Genomic DNA, 20,116 nt, shown 5'->3' with positions numbered 1-20,116 from the left:
AGTGGCAGAGCTTGTGTGTGCAAGTGAGAAAGTCTCTGTGTTACTTTAGGTATGCCAGAAAATGGATAAAGAGTTTGTGGAATGGGCAAGTTAACAATATTTATTTTATGTTTACTTATTGTTTTTTTAAATTGTTTTTTTATTAATTAATAACATATTTGTACTAGTGCTGTCAAACGATTCATCACGATTAATCGCGTCCACAATAAAAGTTTTTGTTTACATAATAATACGTATATGTGTGCTATTATTATGTATATATAAATACAAACACATGTGTGTATATATTTAAGAAAAATATGTGTTATATATGAAATATATTTATATATAATATAAAATATAAGAATATATAAACGTATATACATTATGAAATATATTTATATATAATATAATGTTTTGGTATTTGTGATCGTATATACATGTGTACACAGTATGCACACATACTTTTATTTTGGATGCGATTAATCGCTACTTTGAAGATGTATACAAGTTTGAAGTGTACACAACCTAATCAAGGTTTTTTTTTCAACAAGGTTTTTAAAAAATATCGATTAATCGCGATTAATCGTTTGACATCGCTAATTTTTACACTTATACTTTGAAGATGTAAAGGTTTTTGAAAATTTTTTTTATTCATTGTATATCTTTTTAATGTATTACCTGATGTGACCAAAAATGAATGTCATTTCATTGGTACTATGACTTGCAGTAAAAATGCTGCAGTAAAAACCTGTTTATTGGTTAACTGTAAATTCCCTTCCATTATATGGTAAAAAACTGTAATAAATCTAACTTCAATTATACAGTAAAATACTGTTAAATGTAGTTTTTAGAAGTGAAAAAGAAAGAGTAATCTTATAATTTACAGGAAGCTGTAATTTGACATTCACATAATTCCCTTTTTGACACTTCACAAGTTATCAGAATATGTAGCTACATTAGACTTTTTGTTAGATTAATGTTTATTGTATTATTTTAGTGTTGTGTGTTATAATGATGGTGTTTTGTATTTGTGTCTATGTATGAGCATATTCTAGCACTTTTTTCAATTTACCTCAACTATAAACAAAAATAGTTGTAGTTAACTTTATTCATCATGTGTCTTTATCTTTACCTCTTGTGTTTTTAAGTTGTCAGCATATTATAAAGTAATTTTTTATATTAACATTATTCCAGTTGATGAAATACATGCTATTTTTTTATAAATTGAAATCGTCAATCTGTCAAATTTAATGATTTTTATTTTTTTTTACAGTAAAGTTCTGACAACCACAGCTTGTTTTTCACTGTTTTTTTTTTATTTTTTTTTATTTTAAAGTTTTCGTTTAGTTTTATTTGAACTAAGAAGACTGTTTGCGACTGCATTTCTGAACATCACATTTCTGAACACATGTAATTTGATAAATACTCTAAGGCTAAAGATCTGTGCTGTAGACTGATGGGGGAAATTCTGAGTCCATAAATAGCATTTCCAAACTGTAATGCATGCATTAAGTTCCTGGAACACAGGCATCTTTCTCTATTCACCGTAAGGCTTTTCACAACAATATGCATCTTCCTGTAAGCCTAACATATTTTAAAAATAGAATCCATAAGCATCACAGCATTCACACCAGTTTCACTCTCTCTAAGCATTTCCCATTCAAAAAAGGGATGTGGAGATATTCCTCTATTCAGCTGAAGATTGAGTAAACACAAAGCTCTGATCCAGCCTGTCTTTGAGCGAGTCCAGACTACGGCCTTCCTTCTGCCCCGCAGGCCATCCAACACACAAACAATCAGGTGAAGGAGAGAGCGAGGGATGGTGTTTCTTTATTTCTCAGTTCTTTTCTGTCAGGATTACGTAAGAGTCTGAGGCACATGCAGGGATGCGCGGATGCCGCCGGAGGCTACAGTGGGCTGTATGGGATGGGGGTGGGTGCTGGAACAGCTAATGTACAGTATAAAAAGTTAAAGCCCCAGTTTTTCTATAGAAATAAACATCTGTAGATTTTTATGTGCATTTTATGAGCATTCTATGAAACAAAGCTTATTCTGACCACTAAACACAAGATTAAACATGCACTGTACAGTGCATGTTATGTAAATTTCACAACAATTTTATCTCACAATTCTGACTTTTTTTTTAGTTTTTTTTTTTTTTTTTTTGCAATTGCAGATTAACGTGTTTCAATTCTTTCCTTTTATTATTATTATTATTATTATTATTTTTTTTTTTTTTACAATTCTTAGTTTATCCCGCAATTTAAAAAAAAAAAAAAAAGTGCATTTCTTGTTAATGTTAACATTATTGCATGCAATAATGTGCAATTTGAAGTTTAGAACTTGTAATTGTTATAGATAAAAAGTTGCAATTATATAAGTACAGACTTTTCCTTGCTCGTAACTTCTGGAGAGAAATATCGCAGACACTGAACAAAGATGAAACGTTCTAGTGCGCATGTGTCAAGCAGCCGAGTTCACGTATGCAAATGGAGTACTATATACTATATACTATGTACTATATACTAAGGCCCTGCCCCAAATGGCACACTTCATGTGCACTTGCGTGCTTGCGGGCTTACAATGGCCTCCACATGCACGTGTCCATTACACGAGACTGTAGGGTGACCCATTCGTCATTTTAGCTTCTCCATGTAAAGGAATAGGACATGAGCCAAATAAAAAAAAATCTAATTACACTTCAAATACTATTTTGCCAAAGATGCTTTTCATCATTTAGGTAGTTCATATCATGATGATGTATGTTCAAGTGCTCATTTTTTCTAGTGAGCTTGTTTTAGTTAGTTATTTGATGCAATAAAAATGGGGTGAGGCATCATGATTATGAGTGTGCGATTGGGTCTGCAGGAGTTTAGGCGGGACTTTGATACCACGACTCTAGGTCATGATCGGCAGCCATTTCTGGGACATTTTGGATCCATTTTTCAAGTGGAAGGAAATAGAAATGTGTTGAACATCTGTTTTTTTACAGTCTATGGTTTTGCTGTATACGTATATCGTAAGTGTTTGCATCAAAACTGAAGTGCACTTCAGTAATTGTTTTTTTGTGTTTACCTCCCTGGCTTGCTCTCTGTGTCAAAAGGTTTTTCAGCAGTATCTTCATCAGCAGACTGGGGGCCTGTCCAAGCGCCGTGGGGTGTACATGTGTTCCCTCTGGCAGTTTACAGTTTCAACATTTTCATCATGTTTTGTATTGTTCAGGGGCCATGACTTGGTTCATCCGGCCTGCTTGTTTGACCCAGAGTTGAACTAGAGATTAAATGTTAATTAAATCTATTTTGGTATCCCATGCAGCACTGTTGAACAATTCAAGCCTTTTTTTGACCAGAGGCAGTTTATGAATATTCAATCTTGTGAAGTGCTGGTAAGGGCAAAAGCAGGGTTGTCTAAAATCAACCCAGTTTGATTCATGCATAGCCTTGTGGCAACTCCCCACATTCATTGTTCTTAATATAAGGTAATTCTTATTACCATTTCCTAACCTTGGGTGTTAAAATTAATTGTCATATTTGACTATTTGATTTTCTTTCAGGAGCAATGGGAATTCATGTTGTGTTGCCTGTATGCTTTTTTGACTCCCAAAGTGACAGTAGCTGACTTGCATTTACAGTAAATTTACAGTATATTTTCATTTTTGGGTGAACTTTTCCTTTGAGATGGCAGAATGTTTTAAATGACTGGATATATATATATATTTAATTTATTTTTATTTATAAGTTAATGTAATTAATTCTGCCTATAATATTTAACATTTTAAGACAGTTCTATATTTATTTATATATGCATATAAACTATTTTTATTTTTTCTATTTTATTATTGTGTAATTCTGTCTATACTATTTGATATATTTAACACATGTATAGCCATATTTAATTTCTGCAGAATGAATATATAAGATGTAGTCTTCACATTTTTAAAGTGGAAGTGACTGAAGTGCAGATTGTAATCATGAGTTTAAGTCTATTTACACCCATCAGGAATTTCTCATAAAAGATTCTCATTTAGTGTACATTTCCCTTCTGGATTGCTTGCTTTGCATTTGCCTTTGAAGACGTGACGTGTTCAACTGAGACAGGAACAGACACAAATAATCTCACTGAGACTCTCAGTATTAACAATTAGATTGAATGAACAAACATGCACCCACATTCACTGGACAATAATGCTTGAAAATTAGCAATTAACCAATGATGCAAAAAAATCAGCAAAATATCCTGAATCCTACCAAAAAGGAAACTGAACATGAACACAGTTGCTAACAGTCAAACCCCCTGAGGTCACATTAGTGCCATCATGCATCTCTATTCTCTCCTGGAACACAAACAAAATACTGAGCTTACAAGACAGAAGCCTGATAAGAGAATCTTTTCCTGGAGCATCTGAACAGAAGTTTGTTTAGAATAAACAGGAATGTAAGCAATGTGAATAACGTTACATAATTTCCTCTTGAAGAAACTTTCCTGATAACACCAAAGAGAGATGTCCTTTAGTGCTAATCTATGGCATTTGAGGAGCTCCACAAACGGTTGGCCATGTCCGTTGATGATTTCAATATGATTTCCATATCAATTTCTCTGTACGGTGTTACAGCGACACTACCTCCACATGCCTGGCCTGCTTTGAGTCTGGAGGATATCAGGTACTAGGACAGGTGTTGCTTTACATACCTCGGTCAACTCGCTGAGAAAACACCTGCCTCATTTGTGTGGATCGAAGCTCGACTCAGGACACAAACCTTAAATGTCTGCCAAAATTTAAGCCATTTGGTTTTGGAACATTACCTATTAGGATTTTACTGGATATAGCCCATATCAGGCAATGCTCGACAATACTGATACATTTATTTCAAATGCTGTTCATTTCTATATTTTTTTAGAACTTTTTTTTTGTGATACTTACAATGTTTAAAGGTAAAGTGAGTAGTTTTCTCAACGTTAAAATAGTTGCTCCCAACTTAATGTGCAGAGACTGAACCAAAAAAAGTGTAAGACTTTGGCTATATATCGCTATTAGAATGCCAGTGGTGTGAGTTTGGGGGCGTGGCTACCGCTTTCTCGACCAATGAAAGATGGGGGAGTATTTGGGAAACCTGTGTGAAACAATCATTACGCTAGTGGAGCAGAAAGCGCACACTTCAGCTTTAATGATTTTTGTTGTGTTTGCAGGAAGTCGGTTCTGCTCGTGGCTATGTATACTTTGCAGCTGTAGTGTTTTTAATCTTTTTAAAAAAAAATTCTCATCATATCTTTAGGCTATTGCATCAGTCCAGGGCAACAGCAGAGTACAAAGGCTTGGTCTCAAACACAAAGGCAGGTTTCAGCCTCCTCCTCTTAAAGGTGTTCTTTGTCTTTTGCTCGAGCTCATTAGCTCTGGCCCTTGTGAAGGAGTGTCAGGTTCTTCTGACTTATAAACAATTCATTATGAGTACCACCATTAGTCACCTGCTGGCTGAAGACTATGAGCTGGCTGTGAAAACTCCTAAATATCAGTTGAGAAATATTACAAAGACTGAAGACTACAATGTTCAGAGATAGCAAATGAGAAAAAAATGTAATAAATCAAAATACAAAAATTCTACAAGGCTTGGTGATGAGATTACTTACAGAGAGGCTGCCACAAAAGTGATGAAAGACCCTGGAAAACAAACCCAGCAGCTTTGGTGCAGCAGTACAGCAGACATGCAGTGACCAACAAGATAAGTTTCTACTGCCTCTACATGGTCATAGAAAGGCACTGCATTAAAATAATTAAATAAGAAGTCTAGTCTTACAATATTAGGACTTGTCTAAAACGACTAATAATGATTAATCTCATGATTTTAATATATAGGCTTCGTGAGTTTTATTACATGTTTTTAATGAATATTCTTAAAACATTAATAAAATTCTGTGCATAAATGTACCAGAGAAGTAGAGATAATTTAATCATTTAACGTAAGAATTCAGATTGCAGAACGATTCTGCACGTCAAGATGTCCATTTGTGTTTTGTTCTGTTAATAAAGGAATAGTACACTTTTTCTTTTTTGTATGGTTCCCAGTGTTCCTCAAAATATATTTGTGTTCTACAAACACTTTTCATTTTTACAGCTATCCATTTAGATGCATGAATGACATTCTTAACAGAATAAGCCTTTTTTTTACTCATTGCGTTTTTTTTTGAGCAATTAAAATTTAGTGATTAAGATACTATCACAGGTTTTATTAATAATTTGAATTCATTTTCATTATTTTTTTCATTTTGTTTTGTCATAATTTTAGATTTAAAAAAATATATGCCTATATACTGTATATACTTTGTATACATTTTCTTTCAGTTTTAATTATTTTAGAACGTCATTAACATAAATGAATATTAGAAATGTTTCCTTGCCGACTGGCTGAAATAAAATGTTTAAGTTTTGTGTATTTTATTTTAGTGAGTATTTAGTTATGGTTTTAGTTTTAATTTTTACTAATAACCCTGATATTAATGTTGAATTATATCCCATACAAATAAAAACAAACATTTCTGATATCGTGTTGGCAAAGGAAATTTAGGAAACATTACGATTTCTTTTTTTTTAATATTTTCATATTGTAAGCACAGGATAAATACAGAAACAAAATGCCATGCAAAACCACATTTATAACAGAATATGACTACCACTGTGCAATATAATTGAATTCTGTGAATTCTCAGTCCAGTCAGAGCTTCTTCTGAATCTCACAGCAATATTCCTTATCTGCTACGAATATTGTTTTATAGGTAACATAATACTCAGATATGATTGACTCCTTACTAATTTGAGGAGATTTATATTAACGCTGTGAATCAGATGCGCTGGAACGCTGAGGCTCTGTGACGTCTGGAAGACATGGTTCTTCTGACAGGATTGGTGCTGTGTTTTGTTTCGTGTTATTTTATGCATTTTTATTTAATAATTTTTAAATCAGTAAATAATTTTTGTATCAGTAAATAAAATAAGTCAAATCATGCAACTTGACACAATTACAAAAAATTGATGTGATAATATGATAAACAGACAAAATACAGCATACATCATTCAGTATAACTGTTAAGACTTTTACATTCGTAAATCTCACATTTAGGTGCTTGAAAAATAAAATATTTACCAGAAATAGTTTTTTATATAGCCAGTCATGAGTCACACATTTAACCAGAATATGCTACATTTAGTTGGTTTAACGGAAAATAAGTACATGACTTGCAGGTTAATCCGAAACTAAAACATTCTCTATACATCTTACAGTCTTTAAGAGTGAATTCACAAGTTATTGTCTATTATTTTTAGAACAAGTAGAAAAATAACACTTTGCAGACCATTCTGTAGTTTAAAACATTATGCATCTCACAGACACAGAACAGGACACATGGCACTAAATCATTTCAGAACACTGAGACATGCTCCAGAACTCAACAAATAAAAATACTGACTCTATATTTCATAAAATGCATGGGAACTGTCATGTGTTCAGTATCAGCAATACCAATAAGTTGGGCTTCACTGCTCTTCTGCTTTGAACAAGGCTTTACTGGCTCATCTTTGTCATCAAGGCACACACACACACACACACACACACACACACACACACACACACACACACACACACACACACACACACACACACACACACACACACACACACACACACACACTTTCACGGTTTCCTTGGCAACCAGGTGTTTGTATAGCAGCTTGAACTTAGGATGTGCAAACATGTGGTACATGCATGTAAGACCCGAGTCCATCCAGCATGAACGAGTCGACATGGCGACAAACGGAGAACGGCACGGAACCAGTGAAGGTTTGGTTTGACACTGGAAATGGAGACTGGAGGAAGATGAAGAGGACCTTTATGAGTGTTTTATAGTGTATTTGCCTTTCTGGAGCTGAGAGATGTAAAGCTTTGATTTGCTGCCATCCAGACGTTTGTACCAAACCTCATCATGGTTAATAGTAGTTATTGTGGCACTGGAGGAAAGAAAAAAGCAAAGCATTACACATGAAAGACTTATTAAAGTTCAAGTGTGATGGTATGGATCTAAATAAAAGAACTTTTCCACGACATTCTAATTTATTGAGATGCACCTATTTTATTGATATGTATTGTTTTTTTTTTTTATGTGGGGCAGGTGTTTTGTTTGTTGATTTTATTTTTATTATGTTATGTTTTGTTTCCTTGATGAATTTTTGTTTTATTTTATTTGTTAATTTTATTTATTGAGGCAATTTTGAAGATAAATTACCCTTGGGGGCAGAAAAGTTGATGAATCACCCATATGCGTAAACACACACACACACACACACACACACACACACACACACACACACACACACATGAACTGGTGGGGTACTCGTCCTTCCTGTTGATGCATATGGCCTGCCCCCGGCTGTACCATTTGTTGTCATAGAACAGCCGTCCATCTTCTGATCGGGCAACATGATGGTGCCTTTCTGGTTTCAACGGAGCTGATACACACACAGTTCAGAGACCTGACATGCTTTTCCACAAATCACTTCAAACAGTCTTTACAGTTTATACAAGCTGATACACAGATGGTGAACACTTTTACACACAAACAAATATAATGCTCAAAATCCTTCTTACCATCTACTTTTACTCTATGAGGACCCATTGAAGCCATAGCCTACGGTAAATGAGGCAGTTTATTAATAACAGAGAACTAATAGCTCCTTCAAAAACTGGAATAAATAAATATAAACAGATACCTGCAAAAATATATATATATGGATTTTTCAGGACACATCAGGATGACCTTCAACATGACGCGAGTCCATTTTTTTGCTTATAACGATAATGTCTAATTTGTAGACATTTATAATTATTATTACTAATAATATGCATATTATATATATATAAATATATATATATATATATATATATATATATATATATAAATATGTATATAAATATATATTTCGATTTGTGAAATGTGTTAGAATAATATGTAAGAATTGAGATAAGAATGATATTAGAAATATAAATAAACAAAGAGATGAAGTGAAATAACCTTTCTTATGGCAGTCCAGTCTTCGAGTATATCCAGGTCTTGCAACATGTAAACAATGTATGGTCGTGGGACGGCTCAGGAAACGAGTGATATAGCAATAAGGCAGCTGCCATAAACAAACAGAAAAACACTCCCAAATGACTTTAGACTACATAAAGGATATCTGACACAACGACAGGTTTCTTCTTCTTTCCAGGACTGAGGGGATCCTTCTTTTTATTCTTCCTAGACTGCAGACCGTCATTCCACAGTTCTGGTGCAAGAGCACATCAATCAGTTATAAGTGAACGAAAGAATTAAATCTACAGATTATAGAGTACGAGCTGCCATCTGTATTTTACCTGAAGTTATATCTATACTGTGTCTGTCCTCTTCCAGTCGTCTGATCTTCTCTTCCAGTTCACTCTGAACCGTGTCAAAAAGCAGGAGCTTCTCACTCTGTCATGAATATGGTATATTAACATGTAATCTCAGAAATCAATTGAACACATTGAAGAAGCAGGGAAGAAGACGAAGAAGCGTGAGAGGAATTTTGTGCTGGGTCCTGTGAATTTTACCTCCCAATGTTGGCTGGCTGCTTGCATCTCACAGTCATATTTGTTTCTGACAGATTCCAAGCAGAGCTCACGATAGATCCCTGGAATAATATATATGAGCAAAAATGACTAAAGCATCACAATACCATCAGCAAACAGATGATTGTAGGAAGAGGAAGTTATCAAATGTAAAATGTGTGCTGGGGCTAAAACAAAGCTCTGCATTGTAGGTCATTAACACCAGGATTTATTTGTCTTTATAGCAAGGATATTGAACACAATATCTGCTAGTTTTGGTCTAATTTACAGACATTTATTATTATTAGGCTTATTCTGTTATATTTTTCTTTAATTTGTGAAAAATGTAAATTGTTATGTGCAATTTGAATACATTTATTAATATTATTATTATTACTAGGTTAATTATTTTTTATTTTAAATTTGTGACAAATGGAAATATATTATTTTAAACATTATAAACAAAAGGTTTATAATTATATATATATATATATATTTTTTTTTTATAGATTATTATTAAATATAATAATAGCGCTATAGTATACAATTATTATAATATATAATTATTAGATTAAATAAATACTGTCCTTTTGATCTCCTGAAAAATCTATTTAGGCTTCCACAAAAAAAAAAAAAAAAAAAAAAAAAAAAAAAAAAAAAAACTGTTTTCAACACTGACAATAAGAAAAGTTTCTTGAGCAAATCATTATATTACAATGATTTCTGAAGAAAAACTCAGCTTTACATCACAGGAATACATTTAATTTTAAAATACATTAAAAAAACTATTTGGAATTGTAATAATATTTTACAATATTACTGTATTTTTTTTTAATCAAATAAATGCAGTTAGATTTTTTTGATAAATTTAGTGTAGTTTTGATGAGCGTATGATATTTTTAAAAGAACGAAGTTTGATACTACAGTACATGTTATATGCAAGGCTTTGAATGCAATTCTCTTGACCTGAAATAAGTTGAAGACCTCTGCTTTACAGTATAACACATCAAACTTAAACACGATGGTTGTAATTCCTGTGAACGACACAGCAGTGTGTTTGTCTGCAGCTGACCTGCGACTTTGGTTCGGATCTGCATGTTCTCCTGCAGGGTGGCCAGGGGTTCGAGGTACTCCGCAGCACTGCCAGCTATCACCTCTTGCAATTTAAGATTCACCTGGCTCAGTCTCTCCTTATACAGCCTAAAGAGAGAAATCATTCGTCTGGCGTCTTCACATGACCTGTTTCAGGTGTACATCACATCACTTACTGATCCTTCAGGTCTGTGAACTGCTTCTCGAGATTTGTCATCTCATCTAAACACTCCATTCGCCTTCTCTCACAGTCTTCATCATCCATGTCTGCAAGAACATCACCATCATCATCATTATTATAGTCTAGCCTCCCACACTCATAGTAAGGCTGATTTTCTCGTGTCTCTGTCTGTAGCGTTACCTGAAGTGTCTCCATCCTCAGAGGCGCTCGAGCTCACGGAGTCCTCTTCGTCGGAGCTGCTGGCCTCTTGTTCGGGATAGTCCACGTCCATTTCTTCGTGGTTATTCTCTTTTCTGTCCCGCGGGTGAACTGGCATCCTATATTATTAGTATTTAATACAGTAAACAACCCACTGAGACGAAGACGACACCACCGGCCGGCGAAGAAAGTCACGTTTCAAACATGGATTCGTGGATGACCAATCATCAGGCTCTTAGACACGTGATTTTATAAAACCTGCAATTTCATTGGTCAGATTCTCTCTCGCATTTGCGGTGGATGATGGGATTTGTAGTTCTTCATCGGAATGATTCTTTTTGCGTACCAAATTGCCATAGCATCAGTACACGCACACACATATTAATAATTGTATAGAGATTTGGGAGACAGCTTGTTTGTTTGTTTGTTTTTTTCATGCAACAATGCATAAGGCTGAAACTAGGCTATTTAAAACACATATTGCACTCTTTAAAAAAACTACTCATTTACTAACTGCTTGTTTTCTATAAAAAAACACTAGCTGTTCTAATCTTTTTGTATTCTATCAATTTGTTTTCTTAATTTTTAGTATACAATTAACAAAAGCAAACAAGCCCTCTAAAAATAGCTTGCTCTTTCCTTTTTCTATTCTGTTTTCTTTTTATTTATATAATAATAATAATAATAATAATAATAATAATAATAATAATAATAATAATAATAAAAACCTTGCTATGTGTAGGTAAGCTAACTGAGACTTGTAATAGCACTTGCATATTATTGCTCTCTTGTAGATTTTGATTGCTTCCATTGTCCTCATTTGTAAGTCACTTTGGATGAAAGTGTCTGCTAAATGACTAAATGTAAATGTCATTTAAGGTGACCACACATCCTCTTTATCATCTTTATATCCTGGCAAGGATTTATAAATGGCCTAAAATGTCAGGGTTTGGATTTGTTTTCCTATTGTTTTAGTACTTGCTGAAACCCCAGTGCTCGAAAAACCTACATTAAACACTTCACTTACAGATAGCTACAGACCTGTCTCTCTCCTTCCATTCATATTGAAAACCCTCGAAAGAGTTGTTTTCAACCAGATATCATTGTTTCTCTCACCAAACAACAAACTGGATGCTAACCAGTCAGGTTTCAGGAGTGGCCATTCAACTGAGACTGTGCTACTGTCAGTCACGGAAGCCCTGCAGATTGCAAAAGCTGATTCCAAATCTTCAGTTCTTATTCTGCTGGATCTATTTGCTGCTTTTGATACTGTGAATAATCAGATCCTCCTGTCTGCCCTCTCATCACTGGGCATCACAGGGATTCCACTTCACTGGTTTGAATCCTATCTCACTGGTAGGTCTTTCAGGGTGGCTTGGGGAGGGGAGGTACCAAAGCACATCAACTGGTCACTGGGGTTCCTCAGGGATCAGCTCTTGGACCTCTCCTCTTCTCCACATACACAACATCACTGGGTCCCATCATACAGGCACATGGCTTCTCCTAACATTGCTATGCTGATGACACACAGCTCTATCTCTCATTTCAACCAGATGATCCAGCGGTAGCTGCACGGATCTCAAGTTGCCTTGCGGACATCTCAGAATGGATGAAAGAATATCACCTACAGCTCAACCTGACAAAGACTGAGCTTCTTGTCTTCCCTGACACTCCAACTCGACAGTATGGTTTCTCCATCCAGCTAGGTTCTTCTACAATTGCCCCACCAACTTCAGTCAGAAATCTTGGTGTAACCTTTGATGACCAGCTGACCTTCAAAGACCACGTTGCAAAGACTGCTCAATCTTGCAGGTTTGCATTGCACAACATCAGAGAGATCAGGCCCTTTCTAACGGAGCATGCTGCACAACTTATTGTCCAGGCCCTTGTCATTTCTAGGCTGGACTACTGCAATGCTCTTCTGGATGGACTTCCATCAAGCACAATCAAACCTCTACAAATGATTCAGAATGCAGCAGAATGACTGGTCTACAACAGGCCCAAAAGAGCATGTTACACCTCTCTTTATCTCCTTGCACTGGCTACCAGTTGCGGCTCGCATCAAGTTCAAGACATTGATTCTTACATATAAAACAGCCACAGGCGAATCTACATCCCCTCCAGAAGTCTGAGATCCGCTAGTAAGCAACGTCTCATGGTACCATCACAGAGAGGCTCAAAATCACTTTCCAGAACATTCTCGTTCACCATTCCTGGCTGGTGGAATGATCTTCCCACCCCTATCCGGAATGCGGAATCCCTGTCAATTTTCAAGCGAGAGCTGAAAACTCATCTCTTTCGAAGCTTTTTCTCTTTATTTATTCCTTCTCTTTCTACCGTGTACTTATTTGAACAATGTCTAAGACTATGTATTACAAGCACTTCCTGTGTCTGTTTGCCTCTTAAAGAAGAATCGCTTTATGTATTCCCAATTTGTAAGTGGCTTTGGATAAAAGCGTTTCCAAAATGACTAAATGTAAATGTAATGACTGAAAAGGAGTTTGACCAATAGCGTGCAGCATTGTGCAAAATAGACCAATTGTGGCGCGCGAGAAGGCGGGATCTATGGAGGCAATGCAAAGCAATGCAAATATGCGTACATATAATGTCTGAAGACTGTAGAGTGCAAGTCAATGGGAAAACAAAGCCAAAAACCGGACTTTTAGTCAAGCACAGTAAGGTGTGAATGCGGCTAAATAGAGAATTCCGTTTTCAGCGTCCCCTAGATGAAGAAACGTTTATCTCACATAAAACACGACTGTCAACCAATAGAGGGCGCTGTCTGCTAACATGTTAAATTCACAATGCCTTCATTCACATTTCGTACATTGAGATAAATGTGTAGTGCACTGCAAAGTCCTCACAATAGCTTTTTTAAAGTTTCAGTAAAATCCAAAATCATTTACTCATTCTTTTCTATTACTTGTTTTCATCATGTAGCTCAAATATGAGTTGGCCTTGTCCCAGAATATTAATTTTGAAAGTTCAAGATGATAAAGATGTAGATTTGAAGAGGCGTCACTACTTGTCATAAGGCTATTTTGCCTCCTCCACTAACAAGCCACAATCCCACCTGCATGTGCTGAAACATGCTGACCAGAATCAAGTCAGTTGCAAACAAGTTTTATTAGTCAAATTAGTACATTTCGCTACTGTTCTTAAAAGTGCATCTTTTAAACGTTCTGGGATAGATGAATTTTTGCATCATTTAAAAATGATTCACTCACATCTCGGAAGACTGACGTGGACATCCAACAATGACTCCTCAAAGTGCTTCATCTACAGCTCAGAAATTAAAGTTAGAAAGAAACTTAAAGTCAGTAACACACAAAAATACGCTATTGGAAATGTATGTTTAATTTTTTAATACTTGATTTTTTTAATACCTGTAAAGATTATGATCCAACGCCTTTTTTACTCCAAGTCCCATCACTGTCCAACTCAATTATTCATATTCGCTGAGAAATTTCTTCTGGTATTTCTGTTGAAACTGAAAATACTGCTTGTTTGACTTTTATATATTTATTTATTTTTAATTAACTGCAATATAACTTCCATCATAGTTTTTGTGTTTTTCCAGGTGGCTGCTGCTCAACATGTAACTGAGCAGATTTCCTCATCTGTCAAGAGTGAGAGCGAGTGGAAGTGAGCACAAATGTTAGACATCAAGCATCCTGTGATATACCTCTGTGTGTTGAACTTGGCTGGTGAACTGATTTTAACATTATGCATCTTCTGCAGCTCAGAGGAGACTGTCGCCAGCAGCAGCATTAGTGTGCTTTCATTATGCTGCAGTTGCTGCAAACCCCAGAGAAACAGAGAAACCCATCAAAATGACCCTGACCCCTGTGAATTAGATCACCAAGAAGACACAGCTGGAGAGGGTGGACATTGAGCCTGACATATCTGCAGTGTTTATGAAGTTTACTTGGATATATATTTAGAAATTATGTTAGGAGCCACAGTTGTACATTTTTTACCTTGACAACTACAGATGTTTTGTACAAACCCGATTCCAAAAAAGTTGGGACACTGTACAAATTGTGAATAAAAACAGAATGCAATGATGTGGAAGTTTCAAGTTTCAATATTTTATTCAGAATACAACATAGATGACATATCAAATGTTTAAACTGAGAAAATGCATAATTTTAAGGAGAAAATAAGTTGATTTTAAATTTCATGGCATCAACACATCTCAAAAGTTGGGACAAGGCCATGTTTACCACTGTGTGGCATTCCCTCTTCTTTTTATCACAGTCTGCAAACGTCTGGGGACTGAGGAGACAAGTTGCTTAAGTTTAGGAATAGGAATGTTGTCCCATTCTTGTCTAAAACAGGCTTCTGGTTGCTCAAATGTCTTAGGTCTTCTTTGTTGCATCTTCCTCTTTATGATGCGCCAAATGTTTTCAATGGGTGAAAGATCTGGACTGCAGGCTGGCCATTTCAGTACCCGGATCCTTCTTCTACGCAGCCATGATGTTGTAATTGATGCAGTATTTGGTCTGGCATTGTCATGTTGGAAAATGCAAGGTCTTCCCTGAAAGAGACGATGTATGGTTGGGAGCATATGTTGTTCTAGAACTTGTATATACCTTTCAGCATCGAGGGTGCCTTTCCAGGTGTGTAAGCTGCCCATGCCACACGCACTCATGCAACCCCATACCATCAGAGATGCAGGCTTCTGAACTGAGCGCTGATAACAACTTGGGTTGTCCTTGTCCTCTTTAGTCCGGATGACATGGCGTCCCAGTTTTCCAAAAAGAAAAGAACTTCAAATTTTGATTTGCCTGACCACAGAACAGTTTTCCACTTTGCCACAGTCCATTTTAAATGAGCCTTGGCTTCTTTTTTGGCCTATAGAGTTTTAGCCAGCAACGGCGAATAGCACAGTGGATTGTGTTCACCGACAATGTTTTCTGGAAGTATTCCTGAGCTCATGTTGTGATTTCCATTACAGTAGCATTCCTGTATGTGATGCAGTGCCATCTAAGGGCCCGAAGATCACGGGCATCCAGTATGGTTTTCCAGCCTTGACCCTTGTTCCAGATTCTCTGAATCTTTGGATGATATTATGAACTGTAGATGATGATAACTTCAAACTCTTTGCAATTTTTCTCTGAGAAACTCCTTTCTGATATTGCTCCACTATTTTTCGACGCGGCATTGGGGGAATTGGTGATCCTCTGCCCGTCTTGACTTCTGAGAGACACCGCCACTCTGAGAGGCTCTTTTTATACCCAATCATGTTGCCAATTGAGCTTATAAGTTGCAAATTGGTCCTCCAGCTGTTCCTTATATGTTCATTTAACTTTTCCGGCCTCTTATTGCTACCTGTCCCAACTTTTTTGGAATGTGTAGCTCTCATGAAATCCAAAATGAGCCAATATTTGGCATGACATTTCAAAATGTCTCACTTTCAACATTTGATATGTTATCTATATTCTATTGTGAATAAAATATAAGTTTATGAGATTTGTAAATTATTCCATTCCTATTTTACTCACAATCTGTATAGTGTCCCAACTTTTTTGGAATCGGGTTTGTATAACAGCTGAGTGAAACGCACATTAAATAACTTTTACATTATTGATGTCATGCATGAGGACAGGTTCTAGAGTGTTTAACCCTTCTCCGTCAATATTAAAAAGTTACACAGTGGACAAAACTGTCCATGTCAAAAAACTATCGTAAAAATTTGAAGCTTGGGAGCACAGACTTAAGTTTGGTCTCATTTTAAAGAAGATCCATGGCAGATTATTGTTGAAGTAAAAAATATTTTATGAAACATGTTGAACTCTAAACCTGCTAGAAAATCAAAGACATAAATATAAACAAGTTGTGTTCCAAATTTGAGGTTGATATCTCAAAAAATTAGCTTTCAGTAAGATTTTCCCCATTAGATGCCAGCAAAACTCTGCTGGAGCACACAGTGATTGGATTTATGATTTGCAGTACAGTAGAGTTTTTCTCTCTCAAATATTACAAGCACACATGCACACACACATTTTTTTTAGGACACATAAAAACCACACTCTGACATCCATACCAATACACCCACACAATTTTAGCCGCATTAATTTTCCAATTGGCTCTATAATATGCAGAAGCAGAAACCAGTAATAAAGCGAGCATTTGCATTATAGACTAAATCTGAAAAAAAAAGCACCATCTGGTCAAAAACAGAAAAAAAAAAAAAAAAAAATCAATTTTGAAGCCTTGCCACCAGATTGAAAGCCTATTAAAATTGCATAATTTTACAGTTAAATGGCACTTAGATTAAAAATAGCAGTTTTAATGGGTTTCAATGGGGACATTTTTGTCCTTAAGGTCCCGAGAGGAACTATTTTGTGTACAATGCAAAATAGATTTATTTAAGGATGTGGGTGTGATGTTATAAATTTAATAAAAAAATACACATGTGTTAAAGTTTTTGAAGTTGTAAATTTCACATGAAAATTTATATATATATAATCAGCTCCTAACAATGAGCTGCATGTTTGTGCCATATGTAAATCTCCTATATATATTATATATACTGAATAATATATAAAAATATCCAAAAAAAAAACACTGAAAAGGGCAAAAATGTTACATAAAAAACTGAAAAGGGCAAAAAAGTGAAGTGAAATAATGAATAAATGAAATAAAATAAAAAACTCTTTTTTTTTTCAGATTTAGTTGCCAAAGCAACATTTCTCATTTAAATTTAGTTTAACTTGATGTTCTTATATAACTAAAACTAAACTTAAATAATAATGAATTAAAACTAAGAATTAAAACTATAGTAAAAAACTAGCAATGACAAAAATGACAAAATTACTAAAACTTTAATTGAAATAAAAAAATGAGAATGGAAAATATAAAAATAAAAAATGAATAAATAATAATAAAAACTATAATGGTTTCTTAGTGATACTAATATATCACTGGGTGGGACTCATCACCAGCACTTTTTTTTCCATACAACCCCTGAAAACATGCCAACCAACAGCCAGTGAGGTCATCTCAAACGATATGTGTCAGTATGTTCGGTGCAATCCGCTGTTTAGTTATTATAAGATATTACTATAACAGATGATAATATAACATAGGTTTAAAAATCCCTTATGAAGCAAAAATATGTGGGAATATGCTGGAAAATGTAATGTAATATATTAAATAATATATTTCTATATATGGGGAACTAGTGATAATATTTCTCAACATACTGTAATATATTCATGGACCATATACCCCTTAAGACAGAAACCTCACTTTTACATGTAATAGCCTTTATATTGAAACACTCAATCTATTTCTTTTTCATAATTTAGTGTTTACAAGTTAATATAAAGCCGAACACATATTTATAAACTTGATCTCACTTCATTGTTTACATAGCTACTGTTAGTTACTGTTTAATTTATGAAAATATATGTGATGGTATAAGAAAAAAGTGTTTACTGAAAACAAACATTAAAATATCAGAATTTTTGGACAATTAGATGTCTTGTTAAAGGCATTGCAATGTGGAGGGTGCACAATTATATTTGACATTCATAACTTAATCGATTGAGCATTTTATGTATAATATATAACTACAAACAAATGGATAAATATCAAAATAGATATTTTCTTTCTAACTGTGTACATATATTGTACATACATGTGAATATCTATAGTACATATGTTCAAATACACACAGTAGAATATTTTATCGCATGAACATCTTTATATTATGCAGTGTATTACTGCAGCAATTCCTTGTGTATTATTTAGTATATTGTACTATATTAAAACAACATATTATTCAGTATATATTCAATATAAATGAAATAATTTAATATATCGATCATACAATATATAAGGGAAAATAATATCTTTGCTTAAGGGATTGTAGTATAATAATGTCAGAAATGTCTATAAAAGGTTAGTGTGCATGTATAAACTGAAACAAAACTTTGACTGTATATTATGACATTATAATCATGCAAAAATTACAGCATTTGTAATATATTCTAATTCATTAAGTTTTATTTCTTTTCTTACAGACAAAAAACAATTATTAAAACATGATGTACACACAGACACACAATTCAATTATATAAAAATTGTATCATCTATGTATATTGTATTGATTTTATGTAATCTGTAGTGTAACTATAGGATCTATAAAATCTACAGATATTACCACAGAGACCCTGTGAATGGAAAGTCTTTGTGACCTTTGCTGCACACTACATCACTTACAGCATTTACTGCATAATCTTTTCCTTCATTACAACAATTTACAAATAGGAAGACCTTTGTATTGTAGTATGCGGATCATAAGATCTGCTCTTGCTGACTCATGTGTAGACGTATGGCAAGTGTGGAAAAGGCCACTAGGTTTTGTTGTGTCACGAAGAGAATACTCTAAAAACAGCGTGCAGATCAGATCAACGTCACAGATGTGAATTTAGGCCATTTTGCATCACCACATCGTATTTACAGGAAACTGCTGTCCACATTGTCTTGAGCTGCTAACTGCTTAAGATAAATTTCATATAAAAAGATGATGATATGATATGATGTGTAAGGCAAAGAAAAAGAATATACAGTGGGTCCGAATGTCCACATTGAAAACCTAAAAATAAACATGACGTTTTAGGATTTCAAAATATTTTGACTAAGAAAAGTTAAATTAAAAGTAAAAAATTTTCAATGCTATACTTTTCACTCAATGTGCATAATATTAATAATAATAATAATAATATTATTATTTCCAAACAAACAAAACCTTTCTCTTCCCCATGTGGTTGACGTACAAATAATAATAATAATAATAATAATAATAATAATAATAATAATAATAATAATAATTTTAATTAAATTGCATTTTTACTCATTAAGAATAATTATTATTATTATTATTATTATTATTTATTTATTTTCTTTTTCAAACAAACAAAACCTCCTTCCCCATGCATTTGATGTAAAATTTAATAAAAGACTGAATTTTATTTTTATTTTGAGTTCAACTTTTCACTCAGTGTGCATAATATAATAATAATTATTATTATAAAAACAA

General features: G+C 34.3%; 1 protein-coding gene across 1 annotated transcript; it reads right to left on the bottom strand.

The window, feature by feature from the left end:
• Nucleotides 1-7,584: 7,584 nt before the first annotated feature.
• LOC109052561 (breast cancer metastasis-suppressor 1-like protein-A) lies at nt 7,585-11,294 on the bottom strand. The gene is made up of 10 exons (XM_019069982.2): nt 11,047-11,294; nt 10,862-10,952; nt 10,666-10,793; nt 9,597-9,676; nt 9,381-9,477; nt 9,203-9,292; nt 9,040-9,104; nt 8,616-8,655; nt 8,350-8,476; nt 7,585-7,978 (listed from the first exon to the last, which is right to left on the bottom strand). The coding sequence occupies exons 1-10, from the start codon at nt 11,180-11,182 to the stop codon at nt 7,861-7,863; spliced, it is 972 nt and encodes a 323-aa protein (XP_018925527.2). The 5' UTR covers nt 11,183-11,294; the 3' UTR covers nt 7,585-7,860.
• Between the last annotated feature and the right edge of the window lie 8,822 nt (nt 11,295-20,116).

Source organism: Cyprinus carpio, chromosome A20 (assembly GCF_018340385.1).
Source record: "Cyprinus carpio isolate SPL01 chromosome A20, ASM1834038v1, whole genome shotgun sequence".
NCBI lineage: Eukaryota > Metazoa > Chordata > Actinopteri > Cypriniformes > Cyprinidae > Cyprinus > Cyprinus carpio.
This window is presented reverse-complemented; position numbering and strand designations above follow the sequence as displayed.